At 49.4% G+C, this 12,500-nt stretch overlaps 3 protein-coding genes across 5 annotated transcripts in view; 1 reads left to right on the forward strand and 2 right to left on the reverse strand.

The window, feature by feature from the left end:
* Positions 1–12, reverse strand: part of adat1 (adenosine deaminase tRNA specific 1) — a 4,968-nt gene extending 4,956 nt beyond the window's left edge. Inside the window, exon 1 of the mRNA XM_076170011.1 lies at positions 1–12. This exon is cut by the window's left edge and continues 251 nt beyond it. The gene's annotated coding sequence lies outside the window, so the exon portion shown is untranslated.
* Positions 13–1,002: 990 nt separating this feature from the next.
* LOC142988739 (kelch-like protein 10) lies at positions 1,003–3,212 on the forward strand. The gene is made up of 5 exons (XM_076137975.1): positions 1,003–1,136; positions 1,250–1,733; positions 1,805–2,419; positions 2,518–2,667; positions 2,838–3,212. The coding sequence occupies exons 1-5, from the start codon at positions 1,003–1,005 to the stop codon at positions 3,210–3,212; spliced, it is 1,758 nt and encodes a 585-aa protein (XP_075994090.1).
* Positions 3,213–4,949: 1,737 nt separating this feature from the next.
* The window catches only part of wwp2 (WW domain containing E3 ubiquitin protein ligase 2), a 36,948-nt gene continuing 29,397 nt past the window's right edge, over positions 4,950–12,500 (reverse strand). For all 3 annotated transcript variants that reach the window (XM_076140269.1, XM_076140254.1, XM_076140262.1), the window contains 10 exons: positions 12,395–12,466; positions 12,142–12,230; positions 10,217–10,376; positions 7,793–7,926; positions 7,375–7,515; positions 7,050–7,170; positions 6,110–6,214; positions 5,905–6,001; positions 5,737–5,809; positions 4,950–5,632 (listed from right to left, as the gene is read on the reverse strand). In XM_076140269.1, coding sequence (XP_075996384.1) covers positions 5,533–5,632; positions 5,737–5,809; positions 5,905–6,001; positions 6,110–6,214; positions 7,050–7,170; positions 7,375–7,515; positions 7,793–7,926; positions 10,217–10,376; positions 12,142–12,230; positions 12,395–12,466 — 1,092 coding nt within the window. In that variant the 3' untranslated portion in view covers positions 4,950–5,532. The remainder of the gene's footprint in view (positions 5,633–5,736; positions 5,810–5,904; positions 6,002–6,109; positions 6,215–7,049; positions 7,171–7,374; positions 7,516–7,792; positions 7,927–10,216; positions 10,377–12,141; positions 12,231–12,394; positions 12,467–12,500) is intronic.

Consider the following 12,500-nt stretch of genomic DNA (forward strand, 5'->3'; position numbering starts at 1 on the left):
AAACTAGCGAGTGCAGGAAACCTACTTCCGGGGCAACTTTAGCTTTCCTTTCACAGTAAAGGTCCATGAACTTATTTGTCAATGACGTTATTAGAACACCAAGAGAGCATGTAGAGAGAGAGAGAACGTGAAAACTTTCCCACAGTGACAGAATGATCTCTCTCTTTTTTAGTTTAGGAGAATCAATAATAAAAAAACAATGATCAATAATGTGTGTAGTTACATGTTAGACACTCGGCTTTGCCTGCATACCTATCTGAAGAGGACTCTAGGACCAACAGATCCAGATCCTTCTGATCCAGATCCAGTGGCAGTGAGTGTTTTGGTTTGAAGGCTTTACCGTCCTCAGTCTCTGCTGCCATCTAGTGGTGTTCTGGTGTTAATACAGGACAAACTGACTGAATGGTCGTCTATGGACTAAGATCAATCTCATTTCTGTAGCAAAATGAAGTCTAGTTCAATAGTGTATTGTGTGGATAGTTGTATAGTACAGTATTAAAGAAAACATCATTCTATAACAACAGTGTAATAAAAACACGTCACTCATTTCTTTGTAAATAAAATGATGAATCATTTTGAGCCTCATTTCCTTCCTTAATCAGATATTTACTGTGGCAGCTGCTTCTTCCAGTGGAGGTCTGATCTGAGTTTATTCTTTACTAGCTGTCAAAACAAAGATGGCTCATGTGTAATAAGCTGCAGCGCCATCTACTGCCGAGTGTTGGAAATGCATTCAATTATGAAGAACATGATTCAAAGCAGTGGCAGGGAAACCCACAGCCACCTCCCTATACCTTCAAGACGCCACTATGATGACATCACAGCTCCATCTGCAGGACTTCCCCCGGGACCATGATGTCATATCGGCCTAAAGTCTTACCCTGCCACAGAAATCTTTACATTGACATCAAGAAAGCGGAGGCAGCAGAAGCATATATAGCTTCTGAGCATCAGAGTCACTCATCGCGTGTCTCAGTGGGACTGCAGGCACTTTGTGTAAACATGGCTCACGGCTCAGCGATGGTGTTTGACGAGCTCCGGCTGCAGGAAGAACTCTGTGACGCCGTCATCAGAGTTCAGAATGTGGACTTCAACGTCCACAGGATCATCCTCTCTGGCTGCAGCGAGTACTTCAGGTGAGTCCACATGCTGCAGTGTTCATATGAGCAACCAACAGCATAGAGATACAGAGATTTGAGTTTATAGACCACAAACTGATGGAATGTTGTTGTTGTTGTGTGTGTGTTAGGTCTCTGTTCACACACTGGTCCCATCCAGCTGATCAGGTGTACCAGATCGACCAGGTGTCCCCTGATACCATGAGACAGATTATTAAGTTTGCGTACGTGGGCTCTGAGGAGGTGAACATGCAGAATGTGGAGGAGCTTTTCATCGCCTGTGACTTCTTAAAGGTCACGGGTCTCATGGAGGCCTGCTGCAGGTTCATGAAGGAGCACCTCTGCAAGGACAACTGCATCGACATCTGGCAGCTAACAGAGACCTTTGTCTGTCCCTCGCTGAGCGCCGAGGCCTTCCACCTGATCACACAGCACTTCACTGAGGTCAGTGCCTCCTCTGCCTTCCTGAAGCTCTCTGTGCAGCAGCTGCTGAAGCTCACGGAGACGGACCAGGTCCTGGTGAGGGACGAGAGGACCGTGTTTGAGGCTGTGCTCCGCTGGATCGACTATTCACCTGAGGAGCGCAAAACATACCTCTCAAAGATTCTGCCTAATGTAAGTGAGCCTTAGCCCAAGATTCTAAGAGTTCTGTTCCATATCTAACATCTGGTCTCGTCTCTCTGCAGGTCCGTCTGGCCTTGATGCCCCCGACTTACTTTATGGCGAATGTGAGAAGCAACCAGCTGGTGATGTGTGACCCAGAGTGCCAGGACACGCTCAGAGAGGCTCAGACTCTGCTGGATGAAGGCCCCGTCTGCTCCGGGGGTCTCTATCACCCTCTGGCCCGTCCACGCCTGCCCGTCAGCATCATCTTAGCCATCGGGGGCTGGATCAAGGACGTCCCATTTCCCACCAACGCCATCGACGTGTACGACATCTCCATCGACCGCTGGGTCCAAGTCATCAACAGCGACAAGGCTCCGCGCTCAAACCAGGGGGCCGTCTTCCTCAACGGCTCTGTGTACTGCGTCGCCGGCCGAGAGGGGGAGGAGTTCCTCAGCAGCGTCCACAGGTTTGACTTGGCCACACGCACCTGGCACCAGGTGGCGTCTATGAAGACACGGAGGTGCTGGGTCAGCATCACCTCGCTGAACGGACGCATCTACGCCATCGGAGGCTTCGACATACAGATCCGCCTCAGCTCCGCCGAGTGTTACGACCCGCAGACCAACCAGTGGACGGAGATCGCGCCCATGCACGAGAGGCGGAGCCAAGCCAGCTGCACCACACTGCAGGGCAAAGTAGGTGTAGCGCTCCAATCACACCGCTGCTTCATCCAGGAGCTCATATCATCACAGACAACAGTAAGAGGATTCATGTTTCTTGTGTTTCTTCTCAGGTGTACATCTGTGGTGGCTTCAACGGGAACCACTTCCTGTCTTCAGCTGAATATTACAGCCCAGAGACCAACCAGTGGACCCTGATGGCCCACATGAGCACCAGCCGCTGTGGCCTCGGCGTCGTCGCTTTTGAAGAGCAAATCTATGCGGTAAGTAACTCTGCTCAGGCTCAGCTGGGACTTTGGTACCTGGTGTAGCTTCAGACTGACATGGAGGCCGCGCCTGCTGTCGGGTCTGGGCCTGCTGAGCCTTCTGATCCATCATGTCAACAACATCTCCAGTATGATGATAAACCCTTCTTCTTCTTCTTCTTCCTCAGGTGGGCGGTAACAACAGAGGCACTTGTCTGGACATCGTGGAAGCCTACGACCCGCGGACCAACTCCTGGCACAGAGTGACGTCCCTACAGACCGCCCGGAGCAACTTTGGCATCGCGGTGGTCAACGGGCGCCTCTTTGTCATCGGGGGCCTCAGTGGCATCACCTACATCTCTGAGGTGGAGTGGTATGACCTCGTCAGCGGCGAGTGGTCTGACGCCAGCAGCATGAGTTTCTCCCGCTTCGGCCTGAGCTGCTGCGTGGTCTCCGGGCTGAACAACATGGCCGACTACGCCGCGCCTCGTCACAGCAGTCTGGATCTTTCAAACCGGTCCGGCGGGCCCCTGTTGGCCATCGCAAGTGGGAGCAATGGTTGAGGTGTCTGAGCCGTGGGTCAACCTGAGGTCCAGGGACCTGGAGAGGACACTCCGCTCTGTGTTGGAGGTTCTGATGATGTCGACCGTACAGGGGGCGGAGCTTCCATCCGTGCGTGTGAACAGGACCTGATCAGGGTATCAGTATCTGGTCTCCCCTCTTCACCTGATGACATCATTAGCTCCCAAACTAAAGAGAGAGTTTAGATGATGAGGTTCTCTTTAATGCTCCTCAGGTGTTCATCAGACCTGCCCGTCCTCAGCTGAGTCCTCAGCTGAGTCCTACAGCCCAGCAGAGGGACATTGATCTGCCCCGTGATGAGGATGGGTCCTGCTGCTCTGGAGGATCCTCTATGTAGTGAGTCACATGGTCTGCTCACATTCATATCGCAGAGAAGAGACAGTACTGCTCTCATCCACAAGCTGGAGCTGCTGAGCTAAAATGGTCGACTTGTTATTGTGGACGCCTCCTTACTGCCACAGAGGTCTGAGACCTGAACGCCTCACTCACACACAGAAACATGAGGATGCACACGACTCAACTTTCATAAAGGTTCATCTGTTCTGAATTGAAATAACTGTGTGTAGATTAATCTGTGAGCCCACACACACACACACACACGCACACACACAAACACACACACACACACACACACGTACATTAAATGTTTGTTGAATGTTTACAGTCTAATCTATAGTTCCAATTTCTGATCCAGTTTGCCAAACCACTAAACGAACCCTGATCTCTGGAAAATCCTGTTGGTTCTGTCCCAGATTCCTGTTGTGTTCCTGTGTGTGTGTGTGTGTGTGTGTGTGTATGTGTGTGTGACCATGAGGCCTGGAGTACTCATGAGGAAACTGTTCCTCTGTAAGTTGTATCATTGTGTAGATGTTTGAACTTCTTTGTGCTGAAGAAACAACATGGATCCATCAGGGTCCATTCAGAAACCTACAAAGCTGGAGAGAAGCACACACACATCTACACACACACACACACACAGAGGAACAAGTTCATAACCATTATGAAACTCTGTATCACTTCAAGTTTCTGAATCACAGCATTTAGATCCAAACCCTCTGTGACAGCAGCCTCCTGTGTGTGTGTGTGTGTGTGTGTGTGTGTGTGTGTGTGTGTGTGTGTGTGTGTGTTTGTGAACCCTGGCGTCTGTCCAGGGCAGCAACACTGACACTGGAAACAGCAGGTGATTGATGCTCGCTGGCTCATCTGCACCAAGACAAAGAAACCAAAACAACAAACACGTCGTCTGGGCTGACCTGCAGGTACACACACACACACACACACACACACACACACGCACACACATGCACACACACACACACACACACACACACGCGCACAGCCAAGACCTCAGAGCACCAACAGCCACACCCACAAAGAGGAACCATGATGCTCCTCATCACCAACAGAACACAGACTATCATCATCATCCTCATCCTCATCAGACGCTGTGCTTTGTCCTTTGCTTGTTTTGGTTTCACCTGTTGGAGGAACACAAAGTCATGTTTCCAGCTTTATTCCATATCTTTATTATATTTGAAGTCATTTATTCAGAACTTTATAACTCTTATCTCTGATCCTCCAGTTTCACGACTCAGCAGTTTGGTTTCTTATTCAGTCGAGGTTAGAAGCTTAAACAACCCCTTTATGTTTTTATGTGTGTGTGTGTGTGTGTTTGTTACTCGATGATGGTGAAGGAAAACACAGAACCCATATTTAAGATTGAAGTCTTATTTATTTGAGCTATTTACACGGGAAAATGCTGAATCTCACAATGAAGAGAAGAATAAAAAATAAAAAGCAGGTCTCCTCTCTGCAGCTGTGACTCATGCGCTCCTCTTCCTCTCCTCTTCCTCTCCCTCGCTCGCCGAGCTCTTCCTCTCTCCCGCCTCTCTTTAAAATCTTAAAAAACTTATCTCTGTGTGTGTGTGTGTGTGTGTGTGTGTGATATGTTACACTCTGCCTCTGCCTGGAGCCGTGTGGAGCGGACGGCGTTATTAAAATGATCTGTTTTTGGTGCGTTTCTAAGCTGTGAGTAAAGGAGTTTAAGAGGATCTGAGTCAAATAGAACTCTGCCACACACACACACACACACGCGCACGCACAGACACACACACACTTCAGTCTCCCATACACACACCAGCAGATGTTCAGCTCACTGTGATTTCGTAGCCCTGTGATTAACAAAATGCTAAATAGAAACAAAAAAACCCCGATCCCATTGAAATTGCGTTTTCCTCTGAGCGAGCGAGCGAGCGTCCGTCTGTCCGTCCCTCTCAGCAGGACATCTGTCCGTCTCCACCGTCACTCCTGTCCAAAGCCCTCCGTCTCCTCAATGGCAAACAGCAGCTTCTCTCTCAGCTGCTCCAGGCTTCTGTACGGAGGCAAGTCCAGCCGGTTGAAGCTGCAGAAGAGAGAAACAAAGGCAGACGATGAGCGGCTGAAGATCGCAGAAGAAGAGAAGCTAACAGGAAACAAAGCTGCAGGGTTCTCTCAGATGTTCCTCACCATGTGTGGCTTCGTGGAAGCCAGGTCTCCTTGCCCACCTTGTCTATACAGAACTTCTGGGGGCCGTTACTTCCTGCAGAGGGAATTTAAATGGATGAGCTCTTTGCTTCAGAGGCCACAGATAAACAAACCCGGTCTGATGTCTGACGGTGCCGCTGGGTTCTGTACCTATGAGCTCAGCGAAGCCTCCCACAGGAAGTCTGCAGGTTCCCGTCACGAACTGAAGGAGGCGGATTCTCTTCTCGTTGTCCATCTCCTTTACAACCTGCAGGGGGCCCGGGTCAGAGGTCACTCACAGATCAGCACGAGAGAACAACAAAGTACTGAGGTGCTTTACTGCCTTAGTGCCCATGAGCAGGCTGCAGCGTCGTACCTGCCAGAACCAGTGGATCTGCTTGCTGTTTTTGGTGTAGTGTCTGTAGATGGTGTTCTTCTGCCAGTCGGTCATGTCGATCTCCTGCATCCCACACAGCATCAGCTAGAGGAGAGGGAGCAGAGGAGTCACAGTTAGAGAGAGGGAGCAGAGGAGTCACAGTTAGAGAGACGGAGCAGAGGAGTCACAGTTAGAGAGAGGGAGCAGAGGAGTCACAGTCAGAGAGAGGGAGCAGAGGAGTCACAGTCAGAGAGACGGAGCAGAGGAGTCACAGTTAGAGAGACGGAGCAGAGGAGTCACAGTTAGAGAGGGAGCAGAGGAGTCACAGTTAGAGAGGGAGCAGAGGAGTCACAGTTAGAGAGACGGGGCTTCGCCCTTCATGACAGACGCAGAGGACGACGACGTCATCCTCCCGCTGAGTCACGCCTCACTGCCTCCCTCCGTCCAGCAGACTCATTTAATCAAGCGCGTCCTTTAAACAGAGGTCCGGCTAGGACGAGGACACGTTTGGACCGGGGCCCAGACAGAGCAGGAGTCAAGGAGACCAAAGTGTCCCTCATCAATCAGCATTGGGAGACGGCCCGGCTGAGACGTCACAGTCTGTGTCTCTTGTATTGAGTTAAAGTAAACTTGTTCAACTGTTTTGACCCCTTTGGACTTCGCAGATCAATAACAAACTTTTCAGAGTGAACACTTTAACCCTTCAGAGTGAACACTTTAACCCTTCAGAGTGAACACTTTAACCCTTCAGAGTGAACACTTTAGGCCTTCAGAGTGAACACTTTAACCCTCCAGAGTGAACACTTTAACCCTTCAGAGTGAACACTTTAACCCTTCAGAGTGAACACTTTAACCCTTCAGAGTGAACACTTTAACCCTTCAGAGTGAACACTTTAACCCTTCAGAGTGAACACTTTAACCCTTCCTGCTCTCTGTTTACCTCCAGCTCCTTCTCATCAAAGTAGCGGAGCCACTCCAGAGGAACGACCTCGTTGAAGCCGTCCAGGAAGGCTTTGGTCTGCTCCTCCACCCCGCGGGTGAACCTCCAGTCTGTCAGCAGGCTGAAACCAGGGAGAAGAAGAAGAAGATCACAGGTCAGAGGTGACTGAGCCTCCTGTCACTCAACCTGAAGGTACTGACGGAAAGATGTCCAACAGAAACACTGAAGAAGTCACAGCTCTGCTAGAGACGAGAACAGCAGAAGAAGAGTGTGTGTGTGTGGGAGCTGAAGAGTGTGGCGGTGAGGAAGGCGAGTGACCTCTGACCTGATGTACTCCTCCTTGTTCTCCTCTGTGACCAGCTCGTTCTCTCCTCCTTCCTTCAGCTCGTGGGTGGACACCTTCCCTAAGATCTCCATGTCCTGGGCAAAGTAGAGCTCCACGCCACACTTCTCCAGGCTGTTCTCTCTGGACACACACACACACACACACACACACACACAGGTCACAAACATTATAACCCTTACATTCAGTCACAGAACCTCAGTCAGGCTCAGTCGTGTCTGCAGGCTTCCATCTGAACGTCTTGGATCTGAATCTAACAAAACTTAGATGTGAACTCTGTGTGTTCCTCTGTCAGTGTGTGTGTGTGTGTGTGTGTGAGCCTGATGGATCCATGGACACGTGTCAGAGCCTGTAAAGCTCCTCTACACACAGGTTGTGTTGTGCTTCTGGTTGTACTTACTTGACCCACATGATGGAGTTGTAGAACTCCGGGTCGATGGACTCCAGGTCTTTGAGCGTCGGCTTCTTGTCCAGCATCCTCTTATAGAAAGGCAGCGTGAAGCCGGTGTCGATGAACTTCCCGTGGTACAAAGCCTGGGAGAGGGATTTAAGATTATTATTACAGACACACAGCAGAGCTACAAACACATCACACACACTTCTGTTGACTGTGCTGCGTTCCCATGGAAACATGAGAGGAGCTGCTGGACTCTCCTGGATGCCTCATCACCTTCAGGCGCCCGATCTTATCTGCAGTGTGCATCGTGATTCATCGGGGAGTTTTGAGGCCAAACGCTTAAGTATTCAGTCATCAGCTCACACAGGAAGCAGCACAAACAGAGCTCCGTCCTGAAGCATGAGTGACGCTCTGCCCTCAGAATAACAAAGCACAGCGCTTCATTGTGATGCAGCACCAGTCAGAGCGGAGTGTGTGTGTGTGTGTGTGTGTGTGTGTGAGAGAGATCCAGACACATAAACTTCAGGTCACTTGTAGGAGTGTGTGTGTGTGTGCGTTCTGATTTATACACAAAATGTATCGCTGCCCTGAACAAGGACTAACTAAGAACAGGTGCTGTGTGTGTGTGTGTGTGTGTGTGTGTGCGTTTTGTGTGTGTGTGTGTGTGTGTGTGTGTGTGTGTGTGTGTGTGTAGATTCAGCCAGACGGAGCTGTTTAACATTAAAAATCCCCAGAGGCTCAACGCTGCATAACGCCAAGATCAACACACACACACTCAAAATGTGAGTCAGTCACATTCTGTTCCATCCTGGATCCTGACTGACCATCTGTCTGTGTGTGTGTGAAACCTGTCACACACACACACACACACACACACACACACACACTGAGGCATCTTCATCTTTATAAGGCAGCTCAGCTCAGCAGAAGTGTGTGTTGGCTCTAAATATAGGCGGCTGCTGCTGGCGGGCGTGGAGTGGGTGCGACAGTGAGGTCATGGTGTGGGTGAGGGGCGGGGCGGCGGGGCGGAGGCAGGGAGGGAGGGGGAGGAGGAGGTGTATTTGGAGGGAGAGAGGAGTGTGTGTGTACAGGAGCTCGTTCACTTTAAAGGTGGAGATGAGACGGCACGGGGCTGAGACCTTCACATGGATCACATTCTGTTCTTTGGGGCCAAACAACTGAAACATAAACCTCTAAAGTGTATCAGTCAGTCTGTGCATCATGAGGCACCACGGCTTATTGGTAAAATAAGTGAAAGACAAACTCTAACCTATAAGTCTTCAGCCAAGCTTCACATTCCTCTGCCTGTAAAAGCAAGAAGAAGCTTCAGTCCCTTCTGATTGGACTTCTGTCACTCTTTGTGATCCATCTAAAGAAAGGCTACACTTGTGCGAGGCTCTACAGGAATGTTTCCATGCTGCAGAGCTCAGAGTGATTCATGAGGACGTCTCCTGGACGTCACGTTAGAACATCAGAGTTTCCCTCCAGGATCTCACCACAGAGACACAGATCACTGGTTTGATGAGCTTCACTCTGTGGGCGGACACGGAGCTCTGAGCCCTGCTTCTTCTCCTCCTGGGAGATTCTTTCCCAAAGAAACATGCAGTCATGTTGAAGGACTCTGGCAGGAGTTTGTAGCCCAGAGAGCTTTACTGATGTGAAGACTGACAAGTGTGTCGCAACACACACCACAGTGAACACAAGAGAGCTCTGCCAAAACACAACATTACTCTCTAAGTGCCCAAACACCCAAAGGATGCATTTCAGTGTACATCTGACTTTGAGAATCTGAGATGATGACTTGTGTAACCCATGGAAACTAAATCATAATGGTGACGAACCATTCAGACTGGTTGTCCTTCACTGACTCAGCTCCATCTCAGCTACATGATGGTGCTAGTTACATGTTTGTAGCCCTGATAGACACTCGGCTCTGCCTGGAGACACAGAGCTCCTATCTGAAGAGGACTGAGGGACCACCAGATCCAGATCCTACTGATCCAGATCCTACTGATCCAGATCCTACTGATCCAGATCCAGTGGTAGTGAGTGTTTTGGTTTGTCGGCTGCCGTACGGTCCTTACCCTCTCTGCTACCATCTAGTGGTGTTCTAGTGTAAACACAGGCTAAGCAGTCTGAGTGAGTGTGTACGGCCTACAAAGTATTACAAAATGTCCTAACTTTAAAACCATGACCACAATCCTCCTGCAGCAGATTTATGGCAGAGAGACGTTCAGTAAGAGAAAGCTGGAGCCTCCATATGATCTGGATGTCTGTGCTTGATGTGTGTGGTTATTACAGATAGTCTGAGTCAGCATAAAGACCCGGACGGCACCGACGCAGCCCGGAGCCGCTTGGTTTCCAAAGACCTCCAAATGTCCTTGAGAGTCTGCCAAACCCCCGGACAGATCTGACGAACCCACTCACCATGGCGATGAAGCGTCCGATGAAGCGGAAATAGGTGAGGTGGTCTGGGTTGATGGAGGAGGCGGGGTTTATCTGCAGACAGTAGTTGTTCTTGCCGGCGTATTCAAACAGACAGTACATGGGGTTGAGAACCTCGTGGGACAGCAGGAAGAACCACTCCCTGAGGCGGAGAGTGAGACAGCAGGCGTTAAGAGAGCGACAGGCGGCTGTTACACACACACACTTCATCCATAATTAAGAATCTGTATGTTGGGTAACAATGCACACATTCAATCATTTCCTTGTAACTCAACAGAAGTCTGAACCCTTTGAGGAGCTCAGGTAGACGTGTGTGTACGACTCTCCTGTCTCAGTCCTCACCACAGACAGACAGACAGGACAACATTGTGTCTAATGCTGAGCTGAGCCACGCCCCCTGGTGGAAAGCAAGCTGCTAAAATCGCTCTAACTTTATGAGGAAAGGCTGAATTTACACAAAGACTGACACCAAACAAATAAAGACAGAAATGAGTTTTTTGGCATTAAACTTTCCAACATCAACACAACAAAGACAATTTAGTTTAATAGAAGTCAATGACAAACCTCTACATGTCAAAACAATGGAAACTACTCTTCTTCTCCTGCACATCCTAATTATTGACAAGTAGACACTTCTCATGTTGTTGCTGAGGGACGGACGGGGAAGACAGGCCCTCTTCAGGTCGCACCTGTCTTTGCAACTGTTGCTACTTTAAATCCATGAACTCTGGCTCCTTTTTGTTAATACAGAAATAAAATCTTGATTAGCCTAATGTGGCTAACGGTATAACCTTGTCCCTAATAAAGACGTGTGTATCAAAGGGCCGTGTGATTCTAAGTCCTGTTACCCACGGGTAAAACAAAAGAGTGTATGACTTTCACCTCCACCTGTGTTGAAGGGAGAGTTGTTGTTGGTTCACAGATTTAGACACAATTAGATGAAGAACAAACACACAACATTTAGGGATAAATACAGACAATGGAGCAGAATCAAAACAGACACAAACAGGACTGTGGATGGATGCATGTTAGAGAGAATGAACCCATGATGCCACCACCACCACCACCAGCACCAGAACCAAGCGCTCCCAAGGCCCCTTCCCTCCCCGTCGGGTTTATGGGAAGGGAGGATGGACGGACGGACGCAGACACCTCCCAACATCCCGTCCGTGGTTCTACCCTGTGGTAGAACAGCATGATGTCACCTACCATAGGGTAAAACCACTGACGTGACACCGGAGACAGAGACACAATGCAAAATGAAACAAAAAAATGAAACGTCACCAACGGAAAATCAACAACATCTACAAGGAGGAGGAAGGAACCTGGAACACAGCGGACGGAACAGGGCGGGATGGAGATGTGTGAAGGATGGAGAGAGAGCAGGAGGGTGTGGGGGGGAGAGAGAGAGGGGGTAGACGAGGACAGGGAGAAGCTCAGGGGCTGCAGGTCTCTGAGGCCTTAAATGAACTACGACCTCTAGGAGAGATCAGTGTTAACGGGCGGTGAAGACTTAAGGACCTGCAGACGCCCTGAGAGAAAAGTTTTACGTCCACATTCCAGACATTAACTAGGTTTGAGGTTTGAGTCCGACCCGATCTTTTGGTCTTGATGATTCAACCTCACGTCAGTTCGTGACACCGCTGTCTACACACTCACACACACACACATGCTCTCAATCAACACAACACAGACAAATAAATGAAAAATAAACTTCTGCATGGAATGTGAACGCAGTTAGAAGTGATTGACAGAGGGGACAGAGCGTAAACACAACACACAACTGTGAGTAACCGTCACCGACATCATCACAACACTCAAAACAAATAAGATACAGAAAGCCCAAACACTGAACACACAGACTGAAGAGGTGTGAGGGTGTGAAAGAGGCTCGCTGCTGGCCTCACCTGGCGATGCCGCCGTAGTCCAGCCCCTCCTCCCCTCTCATGATGATGTACAACCTCCGGCGAAGGTCGTACGGCTTCACATTCATGATCTGAAGACAGGAAATGGACAGAAATGATGGGCGAGAAATTCAATCATGTACAATACAGAATGAAAGCAAAGAAAAAAAGACTTAAAATTTTCCTCATCATTCCTCTAAAGGAGAAGGAGGTGTGTGTGTGTGTGTGTGTGTGTGTGTGTGTGTCTCCGTCTCACCTGTTGAAATGAGTCCTCAAACAGCGTCTGTCTGGACACAGAGATCTTCACATGGCTGGGCAGAGCGTTAGACTGGACAGAGACAGAACCAAAGACCCATTTAAGT

Source organism: Genypterus blacodes, unplaced genomic scaffold (genome assembly GCF_046128005.1).
Source record: "Genypterus blacodes isolate CSIRO-AG114 ecotype Tasmania unplaced genomic scaffold, CSIRO-AGI_Gbla_v1 ptg000015l_1, whole genome shotgun sequence".
Taxonomy (NCBI): domain Eukaryota; kingdom Metazoa; phylum Chordata; class Actinopteri; order Ophidiiformes; family Ophidiidae; genus Genypterus; species Genypterus blacodes.

Coding starts and splice junctions, on each gene's coding strand:
- LOC142988739 (XM_076137975.1), top strand. CDS start 1,003: ATGGCTCACGGCTCAGCGATGGTGTTTGACGAGCTCCGGCTGCAGGAA. Junction 1,137..1,249: donor GGCTGCAGCGAGTACTTCAG/GTGAGTCCACAT, acceptor TGTGTGTGTTAG/GTCTCTGTTCACACACTGGT. Junction 1,734..1,804: donor TCTCAAAGATTCTGCCTAAT/GTAAGTGAGCCT, acceptor GTCTCTCTGCAG/GTCCGTCTGGCCTTGATGCC.